At 35.8% G+C, this 21,848-nt stretch overlaps 1 protein-coding gene across 4 annotated transcripts in view; it reads left to right on the top strand.

Annotated features, from left to right (window-relative positions):
* The window catches only part of HGF (hepatocyte growth factor), a 62,022-nt gene that overhangs the window by 11,229 nt on the left and 28,945 nt on the right, over positions 1-21,848 (top strand). For 3 of the 4 annotated variants that reach the window (XM_042872906.1, XM_042872907.1, XM_042872909.1), the window contains exons 2-7: positions 1,178-1,343; positions 5,332-5,444; positions 6,078-6,192; positions 10,649-10,791; positions 12,452-12,572; positions 17,203-17,321. In XM_042872906.1, coding sequence (XP_042728840.1) covers positions 1,178-1,343; positions 5,332-5,444; positions 6,078-6,192; positions 10,649-10,791; positions 12,452-12,572; positions 17,203-17,321 — 777 coding nt within the window. The remainder of the gene's footprint in view (positions 1-1,177; positions 1,344-5,331; positions 5,445-6,077; positions 6,193-10,648; positions 10,792-12,451; positions 12,573-17,202; positions 17,322-21,848) is intronic. The other variant, XM_042872908.1, reaches the window with a different exon arrangement.

Genomic DNA, 21,848 nt, shown 5'->3' on the forward strand with positions numbered 1-21,848 from the left:
TCTTTCTCTTTCTCTTTCTCTTTCTCTTTCTCTTTCTCTTTCTCTTTCTCTTTCTCTTTCTCTTTCTCTTTCTCTTTCTCTCTTTCTCTTTCTCTTTCTCTTTCTCTTTCCTGAATTAACTATCTAATTTAAAAGGATCATCTTGGATCTTTGGGTGAAAACGGAGAAATAGAAGAAACTGATCAAAAGGGCAATTTATCCTTCCTGAGTTACTCATGTAACTTACAATAATGAGAAACTTCCCCCAGAGATACTCATCTACCTTCACTGATGATGGAGAAGCCTATAGAAGCAAACTGCTTTGTATGAGAAAAACAAACATATACATACATAGAAAATGTATATTTTTTTAGAACATTTATAGAAAATCTGTGTTTTTCTTTCTTGTAAAGTACAAAGACTTTTCCTCTTGCACTTTAGCCAAACTTCTCTAGACAATCTTCTCTACTGCATATTAAACACCTTTTCTTGGGTCTTTCAACAGAGATATAGAAACAGATCTTTCTGTAGAAATCCTTCTGAAGTGTGGAGTATTTACACACTCTGGCTTCTGTCTCCCCTCCTTTTCTTTAATGTAAGCTAATAATTCTCTTTCATTGACTTCTAAATCCAACACAATACAGTGAATCTTCACTGGAATAGCAAATGACACAAGTGACTATTTTGTGTTACTTCTAGGCTCAAAATCTGTTATGAACTTGTGATTAAAAAGTTTTCTGTTTTAAAACAGCTTATCAGGTTCAGATTTACATCCATCTCATTCTGATTTTAATTCCACTCTATCCATCAAAGAAAGACCTTTGTCACTTCAGTTTTTCATGGAATTATTTACATGATAGAGTTTTCAAGAGCTGGAACAGACACATCTCAGGGCTTCTGAAAAAAATATTCAGATGAAAAACTTTCCTGTCATTCAATCCTAAATTTGAAATGAGTTTTTCTGTTTTTCCTACCACACCAGCTTTTAAGAATGGAGATCACTTAAAATAATCAATTTTTCTCATGTAACTACTTGCACCTTAGTTTTGTAAATTTCACTATGCTTTAAGTACCAGTACAGCTATAATTCCTTAATAAACGCTATTTGTTTCTAATGCCGTCTGTAACCTTGGGACTCTTCTTTACACTGGTTTTTTGTTGTTGTTGTTGTTGTTTTTCTTCCTTGCTTCTTTCTTAGAAGGTAAAGGAAGAAGGAGAAATCCTCTTCATGACTATAAAAAAACAGGCGAGTTGATGCTCATCAAAGTAAACAAAACACTGGAAGTTAAAACCAAGCTGTTAAATACCACTGAGCAGTGTGCCAAGAGATGCAGCAGGAACAAAGGCCTTTCATTCACTTGCAAGTAAGTAATGTATCTCTATTGCTATAACATTTTTCCTAACAGCTTCTTACATAATACTCTTTGGCTGAACATCTTACTGTAATTTTCACCAGCTATGGCTTGTACTGAGGACAACTTAAAAGTTGCACGTAAAAAAAAAAAAAATCGTTGTTGTTCTACCTGCCCAGAGAGTATCAGCCCTTTCTGAAGATTTATCTATCTGAGTTGTCTTAGCTTGTTCAATCTGTGATCCTTTCCACAATATTGCTGAAAAAATGCACTCATGTTAAGTTGTGGAATACTTGTGCTGCACTGTAGCATTGAGTGAACATTTCTGGGCTTTTTATATCTCTTATAAAATGGATATTGTCACACATCACAGCTGCAGTACTTCAGCACCGCTTCAGACCATATTCTGTCTTCATTCCTTACACATTACTCCCACTGAAGTCAATGGGAACTTCACACATGGAGCACAGATACATGCGCTGCTAAACTTCACTGGCAAGTACTACAAACCTGATACAATGGAATCAAACCTTCTCGGCTACGTAGTCATTACAAATACATGCTTGCTATTCTACAGCATCTGCTGTCTCTTACAAACACATAACACAGCTGATTGCTTATCTGCCTAGTACATATTCTCTACTATATTTTGGAACATATCACTGTTACTTTTTTTACGCATTAGACTTGAATTGTCCCCTTGGCCTCTTTTAGACTAGACCATTACCAATAAACGAATAACATGAACACAGGAGAATCTTGCAGAGAATGAATCGCTTCTGTACTAGTGAGCACTGGGCTAAATGTCAGCTTTATCTTAAAATATAAGAAAATGTACTCTCACTAAAATTGAAGCTAGATCAAACTGATAATGAAAGCTTTCTGATTCTTCTTCAAGCCTTTACTTCCAATGCTGTGAGATCTATTTTATATCGTTTCAGACTGCCTATTTACATATGTAAAAAATAAGCAGAGTTTACAATTTTTTGTTAAAAAAATATTTTCCAGGCACTAATATTTTTCACATGGTGCATCTGACTCTTTTCCCTATTGGCAGACCTTCCTCTGATACCATTGCCAAGTGGATCAGGTTGTACTCAGTGAACAAGAGATCCTTAAGTTCTGATGTTCAGCAACAAGAAGTATTGTAAAATTAGATTTCACAGTATAAAAAATGCTGAATGATGCCATGCAAACAACAATTCTGTATTCCAACATCTGCTCAAAGAAGTTGTTTGAAACATTTTGTAGTTGCAGCTGCTCTGACTAGTACATTTATTTTTTCTGAAAAAAATAAGTAGGTTAATATATTCAGCAATACTACTTCATATGAATAATAATCCAGAACATCTCCGCTTTTCCATTAATTTCTCATTTTTGAAGACTTTTTTCTATTGGGACAGTCAGTCCCTGCTACTGCCTGACAGATTCATTTAGGGGCAAATTCTGCCATAATCAGTCAATAAAAGAATAAAGAGAAACCACGAGGGACCTTGGGAACAGAGCTTGGAAGAATAGTACTCACAGATAGCAGTATTGCAATCAGTCAATAGCTCTTTTGAACTGAAGATAAAAAATAATTATAGATCTGACTGCTCATGCTCTGAATTTCACAATTTTCCTTGCACTTGTTTAGCAGCAAAGCTAGCAACAGAAATGTAGTTGATTACTCTGGGCTGTCACTATGCAGAAAGAGAGATTCTCTGTAACTGGGAACATTATTTGGATTTCCATTTGGTACCAGATGAGTCCTGTTATAGTGTGCATGGTTCTTTGATGCTACTGTAAACACATATTTGACATATGTTCTCATTTAAAGGAACTAGTAATTATTAATGTTTCCATTTCATTCTTAGGATAGCCATTCTTTAACTTCTTACCAGTATATGGACATTACAAGGTGAAATTTGTTGTCAAATCAAATAAAAATCAACTAGTTTACTGGTATCTGTGGGAACATAAAAAAAAAAAAAAAAAAAAAAAATCAAAGACATAAAATTACTTTTTATGTATTTGATTTTATATACCTGCATTTATTGACATTTTTCATGGCTTGATTCTAGTGATAGTACTGATCCAAACAGTAGTTCTCAATCACTTAAATAATTGCACTTGTTTTGTCACTTACTTACTTATGAAGATACAGTAGTCTTATACACTGTTATCCTCTTACCTTCTGGTTTGTATTTATATTTCACATTTAGACAGCAAGAGATTGCATTCTAGACCACAAGACTCCAGTACCTGGTCAGAAAGTTTACTGATTATCTCAGTACGTACAGCAACATAAAAATTGTGATCGATAGTATCAGTAGAAGAAAGTCCGAGAATCTGACTAAATATGTTGACTTCAGAACTGTAAAAATCCTCAGGATTTGTGTCCAAGAAAAGTGTGGTGGGAACTTTCATGTGCAGAAATAGATGAAGCCAAGCTGGAAGGAAACCAAAAGGCAACCGAAAGCAAAAAATGAAAGAAATGTTTGTAAACAGTGCATTCTGCATTCCCACTTTAAAAGGGAGGAGGGGAATGGAGAATGTAATCGGAAAGGCAGGAAAGGTCAAGGTTATTTTTGTGAAGATGGAGTTGGAGGCACTTGGATGTGCTCAAATTTGAGAACTAGCCAGAAGAGAACAGAAGGCTGAACAAAGGCAGAAGGATGAAGGTTAGCAGGTTGGAAACATTTGGAGTCAACAGTGTAGAGAGAGCAGTTGGATGAAAAATCTGTTTGGTGATGGAAAAGATAATGAAGAGGATGTTTGAAAGAGGGGAGGTTGGATAGGATCTTGTAATATTTTAAACTAAAGCCAGCAAGATCTCACACAGAAAAACTTGTGCGGCAAGAGGAGAATTACAAGGAAATCAAGAGCTATAAGTTGGAGTTGCAGTGCACAGGCAAAATAAGGATAAAGTGTAAGAATCCATGTGTCTTTTGCATACTATCAGATAGTGTTAAAATGCCTTCTCAAATCAGAACAAAATAGCTGAGAATATTTGGGATTACTGATGGCTAGTACAAAAACTGTATTGTGGTTTATAGATTATAGTATCATGAGAGTGATTTTTTTTTTCCCTACTGGAAAATTAGGGGAAAAAATTTCTTTAGTTCTTTTATTTCTTTTTCTTTTTTGATTGTTAATTGAAATAAATGTTTCCTCCTCCAGATAATCCTCTAAAAGCCTTTAAAATATTTTGCCTACAGTTAAGAAAACACCTTTCAAAATACTGTTGAGAGAAAAACTTTATATTGATAAAAAATAAAAAATAATATTGGCAAAAAGTGGTCTTACTGCTCTGATTATTGTTCAGGTTTTTTTTTTTTGTTTTTTTTTGTTTTTTTTGCCCCTCCTCCCTGACCCCCAATTCTGCTCAATTCAGCACACTTTGTACTCTATCCTTGAAGACAGTTAAAAATAAGAGAAAAAAAATGAAGCAAAGCAAGGACAAAGTTTGGTACACTATCACAGTTCAGATTATTTATAAAAATAAAAAATAATCTTGTTTTCAAATAGCTCTGTTGTTCTGGGCAAGAAAGAGATCTTGTGCTTGAATTTTCCTCATGCTATTAATGTGCTGTTAGTGTGAGATAGTTAACTCTTTCACAGGCATATTTTAAGAAAACCAAAGATGTTTTAATCTTCCTTTTATTTACTTATTTATTTTTTTTTCCTTCCCAGAAAGCAATGCAACTAGGGACACAAATGCTGTCTCAGTCACATTTATCTCACTTTTAAAACAAAGACCTTTAACAACAAGGGAACTCTTAGATTAGTGTGAACAACCAAGCTAGTATTTAATGTAATGGCCACATCAATTTAATTTCTTTGTTTCTTTGTTCTTGTCAACACAGTTGTGGGTTTAAATAGTAATTTGGGCTGTTTCTCTGACTTTCCCAGTAAAAATAAATCTGATGTCATTGCAGTCATTGCATGCTCCTTGGCAAGCCATGTGTCATTATTACAAACCACACAGATTTTTTTCTCATCCAGATTTTCTTTGCAGGGCCTTTGCTTATGACAGAGTTACAAAACGGTGCCATTGGTTATCCTTCAACAGCTTGACAAATGGTGTGAGAAAGAAGCAAGACCATGCGTTTGATCTGTTTGAAAAGAAGGGTAACTGACTTATTTATTTATTTTATTTTTCCAACTAAGGGTGGGGGATAAAAGCTGAGGTCAGTCAGTGACTTTTTGGCTGTAGATGTACTCTGGGCATAAGGTGCTTATATGCATTCTGAACATCTTACAGCTTTGCTTGCAAATAACTTTTTTTTCCTCATTTCTTTCTTTTTTTTTTTTTCTGTTATGCAAGGGTGGTGATGTTTGCATACTTGTTCATGCTGTTTTCCAACCTACGTATTTGCCTGATATTCCACGTAGTAGTCTACATCATCTTTCTACTTAGAATCCCAGTTGTATGACTTAAAATTATTGAATTGCTATTAAATTGTTATTGCTTTTATTTTCCTAATTAATGAGTGGAGTCCCAAGTTATGGATTTTTGTCAGTCAGACACTTTGGTAGTATTTTCAGTAACGTCCTTTGTCAAGATAGTGTTCACAAATTTTTTAAAATAATAAAAGAGACAAGAATGTATATGGACAACAAAAGTATGTTTTGAATAATGATGCCTCTAAAATGTATTAAAAATGTATTCTTTTTATGTGAAAGATGATGAAGAACTATTTTTAGAGACAATGGTAAAGTGTTTAATGAAAGTCCTAATTTTGTTTCCTTTGCTTTCAATAGACTACGTCAGAAACTGTATAATTGGAAAAGGAGCTGAGTACAAAGGAACAATATCTATTACCAAAAGTGGTATTCAGTGTCAGGCCTGGAATTCAATGATCCCCCATGAGCACAGGTAAGAGTTCAGGAGCAGAGACAGTGGGAGTAGTGCTCTGACAGATTCCACAAAGCAAAGCTTGACTTATTAGCAGACAAAGAATTTATGAGAACACTGACCTTAAACAACAAAATCTCTTAGGAGTAGTCTTCCCCGAGAGATGCCATTCTCCAGGTTCCAGAAAAAAAAAAACCTTCTTAAACTTTCTCCAAAGAGTTCCCTCCAATACCAGTCTGTATGTCTGGATCCCCTCCTCTCCTGCATTGGATTTTTCAGCTGTTTATTTCCTTTTGATCTTTTAGCTTCTGGCAGTAGCAAAACAGCTGCTTTACTTCAGCCCAGAGTCTGGAAGTTTATCACTGTTTTCAATGGACTCCTAGGAAATGGGTCATTTAAAAAAATACATCATAGGAAATGAAGGATGGTAAGAATATCAGCCCACCTATTTGATCAGTATATAATTATTGTTACCACATTTTGCATAGTTACTGTTTATTCTGTTCTATTTGCAGAATATATTAAACTCCATAAAGCACTTAGACCAGGCAATAAATACATGAAAACACTGAGCAGATGATTTAAATCCTTTCCTTCATATCGCACAAGCAGTAACTAAAGACTGATCAGTTAAACTTTTGAGTTTAAGATCTGGTATAGTGAGGAACTGACTACAGATTTTACATTCTGAGAATAGCCCCATTCCAACTACATTAGGTAAAGAAAAGAGAAGAAAACAAAAAAACGGATGCCAGCAAGAGTAATGATAAAAGCAGATGGAATCACAGCAAAAATTGCTGGAAACTAGCAAAAAAAAACCAAAAAACTGAGGCACTTGTATACTCTTTGACCGTTTCTGTTTGACTCTTTTCATTTGGGTTACAACCATTTAGATGATAAACCCTTCAGAGGCAAAAAAAAAAAGTTTTCTCTCACCCGATAGTTTCCCATTCACATTGCTGACTTTTGATCTCTTCTTCCAACATCAGCACTTTGCTTAGCAAGAGCCAAGCTGGAGACTGCTAATGAGGAACTGGGCTGTGTGCTGCTCAGTCCTGTCCTGACCAAATCTATCTAGAGTGCAAGACGAGAACTTGGAACAACTTTAAAAGGCGAAGGATACTTGGGATCTCTCCTCTTATAATGTGTCACAGAGCTGAGCCTCAGGCTTGAACTTGACTGGACTTGATTGCTTACAATATAGATGGTAATGTGTCTGATTTTCAGTGTTGGACCAGACCATGCTTAATTGTGAACATATGATAAATGCCATCAGCCCACACGGCAATGACCTCTCGAGACTCAACACTTTGAGGTACACAATATTCATCTTTTAGAAGTGAAACAATTCTCAGTAATCATGGAATAAGCAGGGATAAGCATTAATTTTATATAATATACTTGTGACTATGTAATAAAATAAAGAAATATGTCACCAAATTACATTTTAATACATAGCAAACATGACTCTATATAGTAGAATTGGAGAGCCACTCTTCTGTGATGAATTTTATGAGAATGACTTTTCTCCTCTCTTGTGCAATAAGTTTAATTTTTAAAAGGTCACTGGATAAATGAGGTGGCTGCTTGCTAATTTTGTTTTTCAACATCAGAAAATATGATTTCATCATCAGAGACATGAGGGAGATGGGAAGAAGCTGACAGTAGTGGTGTGTTTGGAACTTATTATTATGAAAGGCTTAGATTTTTAGGTCAGTTTTTCTCAACAACTGATTATCACAAACTGCCAGTTAGAAAATAAATCTTTTTCTTTTTTTCATATTCAAGGAAGAAATATAATTTACTGATTTTTTTTCTTGATCTTTCATGCAAAATTTGAAATAGCTTCAAGCTTTAAACTTGTGTTTAAGTTTAACTAATAATGCGTTTAATTATTTTTTGTTCCAGTAACACCCAAAGACTCCTCATTGAAATCAGGATCAGATTATTTTAGTTCCTATCCTAGCACAGATTACAAAACTCTCTCTCAATTTTTTTTGTTTCTTAAGCATTTATCACCTAAATGGCTAAATCCATTATAAAATTGGCTAAACCCAATATAAAACGAGTCAAAGAGAAAAGGTCTGAGACTGGACCAGTACTTCGCAGACTTTTTGCTAGTTTCCAGCTACTTTAGTTGTGGTTGAATCTGCTTTTACTATTACTCTTGTTGGCCTCATCTTCTGGCTCTGTTTTCTTTTTCCTTGGCTAATGCAGTTGAACTTCACCAATATACAAATTTAAGAGTGGCTCCATTGTATAATTCCGGGTGAGCGCTTAATGTTTCATCTCTTGCTTTTTCAAGAACATTGCTTCCATACCTGTTGAAGCCAGTTGTCTATGTGACCCATTCTGACTTTTTAATGCTATCCTTTCACAATTTTTTTTATGTTTTAACAGTAGATCTGACATAATTTGAGATGCCAGTATTTTCCTATGTTCATCGTTTTTTAAGCTGAAAACTTTTCCAGAAGCAAGATTAAATATTTTTTTTCTAACCTACATTGACATATCACATGAAAACCTACACAGGTTGTAACACACCATCAAAAAGTTGTTCAGGATTGTCCTTAGTTAAAGTTTTTTGAGAGTTGCAAGACTACAGAGGGAAAATAGAAGCAACAGTTTAATAAGTAGCAGTTAGGACAGAGAAATCATTCTCTTCCAGCAGCAAAAATGATAAAAGCACTTTTAAGTACTACTTCCACATTGCCTAGGCTAGAACCACAGTGTCTTTAACAGAGGTATTTTCCACCTCAGTTAATTCAAAGATTACATTAACTAGAATAAAACATGATTAAAATGTCTGCTTTTATATATTTTCTTATTCATTCATAACATGGCATTTGCCAGGGACAACAGACGATATATTTCTCATTTGCTTTTGTTTATAAACTAAATCAGTGTTTGTGTATAAAAGCTGTCCCCCGTGCTCTGCTCAGATTCCTGAGCTCAAGTACCTGTATTTATTCAGAGTAAGTTAGATTAAATTTTAATGCATTTCTTTCTTCAAAAATATAGATACTCTTGAATTCCCTTACTGAATAAAAATAATATAAAAGAAGCCAAAAAATAAAAGAAAAAAAAATTCATTAAAAAGGGCATTTTCAGTATAAAAAGTGTACTTTATTTGTAATGTTCCCATTTTAAATGTATTGAAGAAAAAGTGGAATAAATGTTAGAAATCACAGAAATTAAACTACTAACTATTAAGCTAAATTACAAGTTTTTTTCTGATTCAGAATTTATTTTTCACAACTTTTCAATTAACCAAAAGAAAAAAAAAATGAAAAAAAGAAATGTTCATGCAATTAAGTGTAATTCTGAATTGAATATGGTGGTTGGTTTTTTTAAACTATAGAATTTAGCTGGTGTTTAAGCAACACTGCAATGAATCTGTCAGTGAAGGAGCACTGGGTTTGTCTGCAGTGTGCAGACTGTGCAGTGATGAGCTCTTAGGTTAGGCTCCTTACCATGGAGTTAGCTTTTTTGTGTGTCTTGATCACATAATGTTACAGACAGTCAAGAAGACAAAACCTTGACCCTGGAGAGTTCATATTTGTTGGACTGGGCAATAATAGGAAGGTATCATACTGAAAATATCTGTCAGGACAAAAATACAGTATCAGCACAAATTTCTATTCAACCCCTTCAAAAAAACAAAGTGCTTAAGGTTGCCCTGAAAACCTCTAATGTAATGGAATAATGCTATTGTTATGTAATAGGCCTTTACACCAAAAGAAGAAAACACAAAGAAAGAGTGAGAAAAGTTTTTGTTCATGAGGTAGTTCTTAAATGACCCAGTTTGACCCACTGACAAGTGGGTCTTTATTTAGCAGATCCTATGGTGATGTCAGTGGGACTTGTGTCAAAACATGCGGCAAGACATTGAAAGAGGGATTTGGGGCATTTCTGGTACTGGAACGAAAAGCAGGCATGGTTTCAGTTAGTGAAAGCATCTTGGCATGGTGTGATGCACTCATTGCTCAGCCATGTTCACTTGGTGCTCAATTCAAGCTACTGCCTGACCAGGTATGGGACTTCTCTGTGGTCTTTATGGTGTAGGTGTGCACCAAGCTGCACTGAGCCTGCTGCATGTGTGCACAGAGTACCTGAACAGCAGGTCTTACATGCCAATGGATCTTACTTTCATTCTTGTAATAAATTTACCCTCCTTATCCTTCTTCTAGAGCCAAATAAATGGCTCAAGATGCCTGAGGAATAGGAATAAAACTTGCTAGGGCAAGCTACAGACTAGAAAAATTGTCCCAGACACAGGCCATTGGTTGAGTAATACTGACTGAAGATGTGTGTTTGTGTATGGACAGATAGATTTTTGGATGTGTGCATTTGCGTAGGCAGGTTGGAGGGAGAAGGAAGCAGAAATGTGATTGTTTCTAACTGTTTATAAAAATAGTATGATTAACACTGAAATTTGCATGCTCTGATGCTGTAATGATTGTCATTTTAAAACTAGCTTTTTGCCTTCGAGCTATCGGGGTAAAGACCTGCGGGAAAACTACTGCCGAAACCCCCGAGGGGAAGAGGGAGGGCCATGGTGTTTCACCACCAGCCCAGAGATGCGCCATGAAGTCTGCGACATCCCCCTCTGCTCTGAAGGTAAGGGGGGGCTCATGCCAAAATGTGTCTTTTTTGTACATAGAGCACGTACACAGAACTTCCATTAGCTTCTCTAATTCTCACCTATGGACTTTGCAGTAAGGAAAGGCGACTTCTTAGCTAGAATGAATGCTGCTGCACGAAAACTAGTTTGAGGAAAAGATCTTGAATAAGCTTTCAGGATCACTAGCTCTTACTCAGGTCATAGAGAATTTAGAACAATGCAGTTGTGCTGATTGCATAAACATATCTCTTATTTCGTTGTCCAATAGAGTGAATCCATTAACAATTTCACTAGAACTTCTGATTTATCTACTGTAAAATCAACTTTTCACCTTTTTGATGAAAATATGTAAGTAGTGAATTACATGACAAATCCTTAAAGTAAAAACATGTTTTGCTTTTCAACTGAATTACATAAATTAGGAAAACATTTAGGAAAGCCAGTCACATTTCACTTTCAAGTCTCAGAATTTGAAATTGAATTGATGTGCCTCATCACATCTGACTTTTATGTTCTGTTAACTTCCAAACCAAGCTCTTACATCTTGCTAATCAGTCAGTTCACTTCTAGTCAATCAAGTCATTTAAATTCTCAGGATAGGATGCCTTCAATTTTCCTGCTGATATGTTATATGCAATAGATGCACAGTGCAGGGGGAATAAAAGGGAGTGGAGAGAGGAAGAGAATGATTTATAAGTAGTTTGAAAACCTATTAAGGGCTGACATTTAATGATCAATTTAAGGGAGTACCAAATGGGTTAAGACCTGGAGCTCACTGCAGTACCAAAACTTTGGCAGTGAATGTTTTGACTGAAGAATGAGATATATAGTTGCATAAACTATTATTTACTAAGAGCTCCTTAATTACAATTAGTCTAATTAGGGGGCACTTGAGAAATGTGTCTACAGTTGATTAGGATGAATTTGTTGTATTTTAAGATTTTCATTCCAAATTATGCAGCATATTTTGTTTAATTGCAATTTCAAATCCTTTTTATAGCTTTTACCCTCCACCTTCCCGCTTTCCTAAACCACGACTGAAAATGTATAATTGCTTAAGTTACCAGAAAGAATTAGTATTGAAAAGAAACAATATTATACATAGCTGAAAGTGGTATGAGTTTAAAGACTGTACCTCCTGAAATTTGTAATTCAGGCATTATTCTGCACCTAAACTAGTGCTGCTATTCTACAGAGCTGTATGACTTAGAGTGATTTAGGATTGTGAATAGTACTTCAATAGAAAATATCACCTCCAAATAATGCTCTTTCCTTATCTGTGTCTCTCCCTGTCAGTAATCATAACACTTTCATTACAGACTAAAATCAGAATTCAAACAAATCTCTGTAATAGGTAAGATTAAAAAGCAACTAGGAACACAAATAGCGGCTCACATCTACCTTCTTCCAAACTGTGAGAGTCCTATAAAGTGGTACCAAATTCAGGCATCTGGATTAGATCTGAGAAAGAGATGCAGTTCAATTCTGAATGAAATTTCCCATTCCAAGGAGCCAGCCCTGACTTAAAAGATACCAATTTTTATACCTCTCTAAGTTGGTTTCAATTTATAACAGCAGGGATATATATATATATATATTTATGCTGCAATTCACCAGCATAATAAATGACTAGAAAACTATATTTTTCGTTTCTAGTTGAATGCATGACCTGCAATGGAGAGAGTTACAGAGGGCCAATGGATCATACTGAGTCAGGCAAGGAGTGTCAGCGCTGGGACCTTCAGAGACCACACAAACACAAATTTCGTCCAGAGAGGTAACATCCTTCTCATTGCCATGCAAATCTGTGTGGTTTTCATTTGAAAATTGTACAAATTCTGGAACTAGCTGGGAAAAGAAGTATTAGCTTGCTGAAATTAATGGAGTTGGACAGTTTTAGTTGTTTGGACATCTGCCCATGGCGTGTGCAGGTTTGTTGCAGTCACGATGGAGATGCAGGATGAAGACTAGTGACTATTTTGTGCAGCAGTGACTACATCCCAATTCTGTACAGTGCAGTGGCTTATATGTGTCACATTAGTTCATGAAAATTTCCTCCCTTGCTTCATCATCAGTAAAAAAATTCACCTGTGAATGTTTCTGGATATATCATTATGCAGCTTCAGTCAGCTTAAAATACCTTAAAATATTATGGAGTAAATAAGTTTGATTTTTTTTTTCTTTTTAATACAAGAGTTGTTAACATGCTTTGTGAATATAAACTTGCAACATTACCCAAAGATCAATACCTTGAAATATAGAATGTTTTTAAAGCTGTTCTAATCAAGTTCAAGTATCTGCCAAAAAGGACTTGGGGGCATTTGATAATAGCAAGCTGAACATAAGCCAGCAATATGCCCTCTCCATCCTGGGCTGCATCAAAAGAAGTGTGGTAAGCAGAGCAAAATAAATGATCCTGCCCTTCTACTCTGTTCTGGTAAGACCTCAGCCAGAGTAATACATCCATCTCTGGAGTTGCCAGTATGTGAGAGGTGTGGACCTGTTGGAGCACATCCAGAGGAGGGCCACAAAAATGATCCAAGGGATGGAACGCCTGTTCTTTGAGGACAGAGACAGCTGGAGCTGTTCAGCCTGTAGAAGGGAAGGCCCTGGGGAGAACTGAATGTCCTTTCAGCATCTAAAGGGGAGCTGTAGGAAAGAAAGAGACAGACTCTAGCAGGTTCTGTAGTGATAGGACAAGGGGAAAGGGTTTCAGGCTAAAAGAAGGGAGATTCAGTTTGGATATAAGGAAGAAGTTTTTTACAATAAGGGTGGTGAGGAATGGGAACTGGCTGCCCAGAGAGGTGGTGGATGCCCCATTCTTGGAGGCATTCAGGGGGCTCTGAGCAAAATGATCTATCTGGAGGTGTTGCAGGAGAGGTGGACTATATGACTTTCTAGGGACCCTTCTAACTCCAAAAATTCTGATGATTCTATGATCCATCTTATTTGACCAAAGTATTTGACTACTGCGTTATACCTGAAAAAGCTGTTCATCTTTCAACATGGAGTTATGTTTTAGTAATATCAAGAAAAATTCCCTTCCACTGACAGAAATCTTCATATAGAAAAAAAAGATATATTTTCATATATTCTGAAGTGTTCCACTACATTTATTCTGATTTTAATGCTCAGAAATACAGTAATGTAGATCACAGAAAGTCTTATTTTTCAGAAAAACATTAAGGACCTACAGTTCTGGAGTTTCTGAGACATAAACTCTTTTTCCTCTTGGCTAAAATGATCAGTTGTATGAATAATTAGCAGAGTCTCCTGTACTTCTGCTAAATTAATATTTTGTATTAGCAGTATGGGACTGAAGATAATCTGTTTCTGAGTTTTGCCATGCACATGCTTTACACCCTAGCATAAGTCACAAAAGGAATTTTGTTTCTTGGGAACAAAACATCTATAGAACTTCTGGGTACAAAAAATAATAACTTCACTGCCTGAAGGATTTTTTTCTTTTTCCACAGATTTTGTTTTGTTCACAAACTAACTTTTCAGACTAGCTGCAGTCTCAGTCATGATCACCTTCCTAATTATAATTCCTATAGTAAACATGTTCTTGATTATTTTCAAGCTGTAGTTTTATTATTATTCTTTTAAATAAAAAACAATACATATTAACTGAAACATCTATCAGTGCTTTCACAACTGTAATAAATAGCATCCAGGACATTTCTAGTACACTGTTGTTAATTAACTATAGGAAATGGTACTAAAGGTAGTGCCAATTACACTTGGATAATGGTAGCTTTTAAAATAAGGGAGGAGGTTTGGAGCAAACGATATAGCAATCTCTAGAGAGGCATACAATTAAATTAATTTAATTAAAATAATGAATACACACCCTTTTCTGTCATCTAAGTGAATTGTTCTAGAATTTTTCCTGTCAGAGTTTAGAGAACAGAAGAAAACTGATAATATGTGTTAGAAGTGATTGAAGCTAGCAGTAGGAATACCCTGAAACAACTCAGGGATGACCCAGTTTTAACCTTTAGTGGATGCAGAATTGTCTTCTGTAGCTCCAGGTTCCTCATCTGAGGGAGGTTTATGCCTCAGTATGAAAGAAAGATCACTGAGGATAATAGCTTAGAGAGACATTGAAAGGCATTGAGAAGCAGCATTTCTTCTTATACTCATTCTTCTACAAAGCAATTATGTTGTGGAAATAAATACTATTATTGCAGAAAAGTAGGATTTATGTGTAATATACGAGTTTAATAATTGTAGATATTCTTTTCTTAAAATACTCTGATTTGTACCCCGGTATAAAAATTTGCATTGTAAAATAATCAATTTTTTAGTTCTGTATGTCTTACAAGGTGACAAAGAGTTAAGTGAAAAGAAATTTTGATAAAGTAAGAGTTTCAGACACTCAGTTTTACTTTAGTAACAGCAGAGCTAGACACTGGCATCTGCTATATAGAGTAAGCACATCTTCATCCAACATCCTTTTTTTTTTCTTTTTTTTCTGAGAAACTGAGAAAAAGTCTTGATTTTGACATCAGATGTGTATCTTCATGCTTCATTTCAGTTTGAGCAGTAAAGTACAGACACTGATGTTTCAAGTGTTCTGAAAGATTTTGGAAACCTTGGACTCTTAATTGGATCCAAGTAAGAGATCTGTACCCAAGCATTCTGTGGGGTAGGAGAATCTGCAGAGCAAATGGACAAGATCTCAGGGAATTCTTCACTGTGGAATTGAGTGGAATAGTTTGAAGCCTCATTGTTTATCTTATATCTTGTATTAGGCAAAGGCAGGCCTGAGAATGTTGAGAGGAGAAGCAGACTGGGAAGGTTGCTGTTCACATAGATAAGACACATAGACATGTAGATTGAAAGATCTGGACATCACTGTCTGACAAAAATTGTCAAAGATTTATCCTTGAAGAATTATTACATCTATACTTAAGTTCAGAATAGTAAATAACATTTTTGACATACTATACAATACTAGGAATGATGTTTGTCTTCTAGAAAGTAGATTCTTTATGTACCCTGTTGTTCTGAATGGCTTTAGGGAGCTATGACTGCAGAGACCTTGCTATTCCTGGACTTACTCTGGTTCTGTGGACTGTTTACGTTACAGAGAACATACAATACCAACATGAAAATTCATCCCTGCATGTAGCAGGTGTCCAATAGCTATAGTTATACTTTTTGCTTCTGAAATCCTTAGATGCATGTTTTTTCCTTCACAAATTCTTTTACCTAGGAGAAAAGGAAGTGCTGCTGCTAGGTCTGAAATGAACATATTCTAAAATCCCTTCACTTTTCATTTCTGTGAGGTTTCTCTCTTTTCTTTTTCTTTTTATTCTATTTGAATCCTGTTCCCATCCCTTGCATACATGAAGGAGACTGTTTTAACCAAAAGAATGGGAGATCATGTTGCAAATGTATGAGTTGATATTAGGATAATTGTTTGATAGAAAAAACATCTTGGCAAAAACATATGCTTGTAAATCATATCTTCCAATGCTTGTGTGAAACACATCTGCTTGCAGTTGTAAATGGGTTCAGGTTCCCAGGTAGTTAAGTTCTTTGTTCGCTTACAATCTTTTCATGTTTCCCTCAGGGGCAAATCTACTTTTTGTTTCTTTTACAAACATGTTTCCTTAAAACTGGAAAACCAAGACAATTTGTATATACGGGAGAAAAAAAAGTACGCATTAATCTCCTTAAGTTCATAGATGTCTGTATAGTACTTTTATACAAAGCATACAAAAAGAACCTCCTTATCTCGAATCTCTTCCTGACAGTTCAATGATGGCAGTAGGAACATGGAAATAGTTAAATGGCAGAATGGTTTCAAATCTTAATGAGATAAACTGAGACGGAAGTTAATTCCTTATTTTTCTCCTTTTTTCTCCCAATGCTCAAAATAAGGGCATGACCTAGAACAAGCTCTGTTACAAAAATGGAGCTATCATTAGTAACAGAGCTATTCAAAATAGATTCCAGTCTGAACCCAGGGCTGTTGCACTGAAGAACCTGCCTTCTTAATGAGTCCGGCCTGCCAGGCAGTGTTTATATAATCCACACTTAATTGGGCTGTTTCAAAAAAATGAGTGGCTTTAGAGTCTGGTCATCGATTGACAGACAAAGAGCAAGAGTTTAGCAATTAGCAGAGTTACCCCATCCGGTGGCCTGTGCATTAGCTCAGCAGGGAAGCCCCTCTGTGGAGGCCTGATTTTGCTGCACACTTAGAAAGAGATTTTATGTTATTAACTTACTAATAGTGTTAAAGACTATTTGCATCCATCTCACAGGATCAGACCGGAGGTTAATAGGAACCGGCTCTTATTTTCCTCTGCTAAAGCCAGTCCTTTATGTACCTTGTACAAACCTGTGTACTACTGCCAGGAAGGCTTGCCTGACACTTTTCGTGTTGTGGTTTGCAGATATCCTGACAAGGGCTTTGATGATAATTACTGCCGCAATCCTGATGGCAAGCTGAGACCATGGTGCTACACTCTTGACCCTAACACCCCCTGGGAGTTCTGTGCGATTAAAACCTGTGGTAAGTTCAAGCAGAATTTATTACTTCCTTTTCCCTTTCAAAATTTGGACACAGACCGTTCAAGCAATATAGGACCATAGCTATATTAATTGCACTTTGGTGATGGTTTTCAAAGAGAAGTTCCTACAATGACATTATATTTATTTTGGATAAGAAATAAAAGAGATGTGAGATACTTAGCACTTGAATATGTATATGTGCATATCTTATACACAGAAAAGTGTTTCAAAATGTAGAAAAATCAAGAACTAATAAAATCAGGCAATTTAAGCATGAAGATGTCATGAGCAATAATAGTTTGGCCATGTTGGGTCTCTGCTTTTCAATTTTGGTGTAGATTCATGCATAATACTTTGGAGCAGACCTCCTTCCCTGCTCTATCAACATATCTTTGTTTTACATATTGTGTGGTTCTGGATCTTGGTTCCTGCATGCTATTCAACCTTGTGCTGAAGTTAGAATTATTAATTTACTCATGTGTTTCTCTGTGATGTCCATCCTTTCAATATCAATGGCCCATAGGCAATTGATTTATTTTCATACTGTAACTGTGAGATGGCTGCTTTTGTTATTTTCACTTTACATATAGAGGATTAAAGTGATACTAAGTGATATTAAGATATGTAAAAGTTAGATGTCTACTCTGAGATGCTTTAGCTCAAAATTTGTCAAGATTTTATCTCTCTGGAGTTCATGCTATGGTCAGAGCCCAGATTCTGCTGATTTTTGTGCTCTGCCAGCTCTATTCTACTGATAATTAGGTAGTCTTAATTGAGAAATACAGGGACAATGAGGAAGGTAAAATTATTGACTACTCTTAAAATTGTGGTAATTTTTCTAGAGCCTTATGGGAATGTTGGGGCAGAGGCAGCTGCTAAAATTATGTTTTCTAGTGACAAATTTTTATTAGGAAATCAAGATTTGCATCCTTACTTCATTTGCAGAGTGTAACTTGTGCAACAAATGAAACGTACAGGTGATAATCTCCCCTCTTGTTTTCTATACTTTTCATTGCCAGTTCTAGGATACAAATTTTGCTCTTCTAGAACTACCATCCTACAAAGTAATCAGTATGTAAGCATAATATTAAAGACCATCTAACAGTACTCGAAACAGTTTTCTTTATTTGATTACACAAAATACTGAGTTGAAAACATTTTGGGAGTTGAGGCAGTCTGAAAACAAGACATAACTATCAGAATCCCTACTACTTCATGTGCTCAGCCTTGTGGCTGAGCTGCAAGGAACACAGGCTGGAAAGGAAAACAGTCTTTTCGGATTTTCTGTAGAGTCACGGTATAGCTTCTAGGTGAAAATCTCAGTGTCCTGTTAGCTGATGAGAGAGTCAGTTTCTCTGAGGTCTGCAAAGTTTGGGAAATTACAAATTCCCTTGTTGTTCTGCTTGATTTTGACCAAAATTAAGTGTTAAAAACAAAAAAAAAAGTCTTAAAGAACAGACTTTCTGCTTTTCATCTAGCTCATCGAGCTCTAAATGTCACTTCAGAGGACATATATCATTGTAAAATTAATTTAGATCTCCTAGGTGGAGGATAGAAGACTAGATTCTATAAGAAAAGAAAATTATTACACCTAGAACTGAATTTACATGATAATTCAAAAATGGAACAAAAATAAAAATCATTAAAGGAGTAATTTTCATTGATTTTCTGTCTTTAATTCTCAAAGTTTTCTGTATTATTTTTTTTCTTAAAACAAGACAAACAGCTACTAGGATATCTCAAATCTAGACAAAATAAAGGCAGGAATGGACCTTAAAAAAGTATGTTTTCATAATTTAATACTGCTTTTTTTTCTCCCTTAATGTTGGATACATATATGTATATCACAGAATCACGATGTGACTGAGGTTGGCAGGAACTGTTGTGTACATCTGGCACAACTCCTGGCTCAAGTAGGGACACCCCGAGCAGAGTGCCCAGCAGCACATCCAGGTGGCTTCTGAAGACAGCTTAAGAGAACAATCTGCAGCCTCTCTGGACAACCTGTGCCAGTGCTTCATCACAAGAACAGTAATGAAGTGATTCTTGATGTGTAGATGGAACATTTTGTGTTTCAGTTTGTGCCCATTTCCTGCTCTCTGGCACAGAGCACCACTGAAAAGAGCCTGTCTCCATCCACTTTGCACCCTCCCTTCAGATGTTTGTTGACACTGAAGTCCAGGAAAACAGTATCTTGCTCCCTTCTTATCCATCAGGCTTGTGATTTCATTATAGAAACTGTCTGGTTGGTCAGACATGACTTCTTGATGAATCCATGCTGACAACTCTTGATGAATTCTTTCTCTTTTGTTTTCCAAGAAGAACTTTCCAGGATTAGCTATTCCATCACCTTCCCATGGAGGTGTGGCTAACTAGCCTATAGTTCTTTGAGTCTTCCTTCTTACACTTTCTGAAGATACAAGTGACATTTCTTTTCCTCCATTCTTCAGGCTCTTCTTGCAGTTGTTACGATTGAGCAAAGATTTAAAGAGTGTCCTCACAATCATATTTGTCAACTCCCTTAGCACTTGCAATTCCAGTTTGCTTAAATATTCCTTGATCAAATCCTCTTCTACCAAAGATAGATCCATTCAGTCCGGCCTCTGGGACCTAGGATTCCTGAAAGTCAGTCTTGCTGGTAAAGATTGCTGGCAAAGGTTTCATACCACAGCCTTTTCAATAAGCTTATACTGGGGAGAGAGAGAGAAGGAAATAGCTCTGGCATGAACCATTATGTATGAACAATGTCAAACTTACAGTGGAAATATGGGATTCTCTGTTTTCACTTTGTAATTCTTAGCAAACCAAATCTTACCTTTCTTTGTGCATCCAGCATTCATAGTTCAGAGTATTCTCCTTGCTAGTTCTTGGCTTAGGCCAGTGCAATGTCTTGGGATGTCAGTTGCTTCTTATCAGGAGTGCTTACAGTTGAGATGAATACTCTGAATTTATTCCCTGTCAGGGAGTAAGTGAATTTATTCCAAACTATCATAAGTCATTATAAATCCAGTATAAGATAGTTAAAATTAGTAAAATTATTCCACCATGAAAAAGTGAAGATAATTTGCCACTTTGGGTAATGTCTGTAACCAGGCTTTCCAGGGACAGAAGAAACTTCACAAGGCACTACTGCTTGTTTCGTATTAGGCAGCCATTAAGCCACACTCATGTTGAAGATCTTGCCTGTGAACTACAGTACTAAATTAGGTAATCTAATATAGATTTTTTGATAATTTGAACATTTAAGTTCAGCTTTTTCCTACTATAAACATAATCTTGTTTAGCTCTGAAGCTGAATTGTCTTTCATTAAGGAATTGTTTATTTTTTAATTAAACTGAGCTTCCTACTTTGTTTTATTACTACTATTCCATAATACATGAATCATACATAGCATAATAGAGCTATTCTTTTCCACTGGTAGAAGTGAGTTTATTATGAAAATAAAAATATTCCTAAATTACAGCTGACTGTTTCACAAATGCAACTTTTATAAACCTTTATCCTTTGGCATTTCCTGAGCCGATGTGTCAGTGTTCTGAAGATTCACATCTGGCTTTGCTGGTCACGTAAGCTTACAGTCCATGTAACTCTCAGTATCTACAGCCTGGACTAAGCTTTTCATTGAATGGGAGATCTTCTGCAAGCTACTGTGGTGTTACCTTTTTTATATCAATCACAGTTAGACTATAGTTTTAAAGAAAAAGTAATCCCCAAACCATTATCACCAAAATTAAATTAAAAAAAAAAAAAAAAAAATTCCAACAATATAATGATTTTAATGTGTTGAAAATTTTTGTCTCTTTTCAAGGCAGTGCTGATAGCACTAAATGCGAATCCTTTCTTTAAACTTTTACATTAAGATCAAACTATAGAAGTCCCTTAAGCTAATAGAAACTATTTTAAGATGAGTGGAAATTTCACATGTAAAACTGCATTTTCACACCATACAGCATATACAAATAAGAATACAGAAGTAATGGTCTTGAAAGTGCATTATGTAGCTGGTATTTTCAAAGGATACACAGGTTTATGGCCTTACCCTCTACACAGAATGCAGTGCTTTCACTGCTTTCTTTTATAAACTCAAGGGAATTTATTGCAGATATTACAGTTATATCATCAACTCAATGACTGAAATGTGAATATAAAATGCCAGAGCCCTGTTTTGAGTTTTGTCATTCTTGAAGCACATAGAAAAACTGTTTTCCCACCTCCTAGCAGGGAGCCCAAAACACCAGACCATTCTGGGTTTCAGTGGCTGCTCTGTTTTCTGAAGCTCTGGCTGTGTACAATTTCGGTACACTAAAAAGAGAACATCATGTGTTATATGTCTTTATAGCTTTGTGGTTTGGATTCCCACACTGATTTTTAATTCTTATGATGAGGACTGTTTATATATTTTACAAGAAATACTAATTAGAAAAAGTGCTCTGCAAATCCAAACCCTTGGACCCCGTACAAAAACGTAGGTGTCCTCTCTTCGGGGGAGTGACCACAAGGCAGCCTGCTGTTTGTGGTTTTAGCTAC

Source organism: Lagopus leucura, unplaced genomic scaffold, assembly GCF_019238085.1.
Source record: "Lagopus leucura isolate 7727_CA_CO unplaced genomic scaffold, USGS_WTPT01 Super-Scaffold_100008, whole genome shotgun sequence".
Taxonomy (NCBI): domain Eukaryota; kingdom Metazoa; phylum Chordata; class Aves; order Galliformes; family Phasianidae; genus Lagopus; species Lagopus leucura.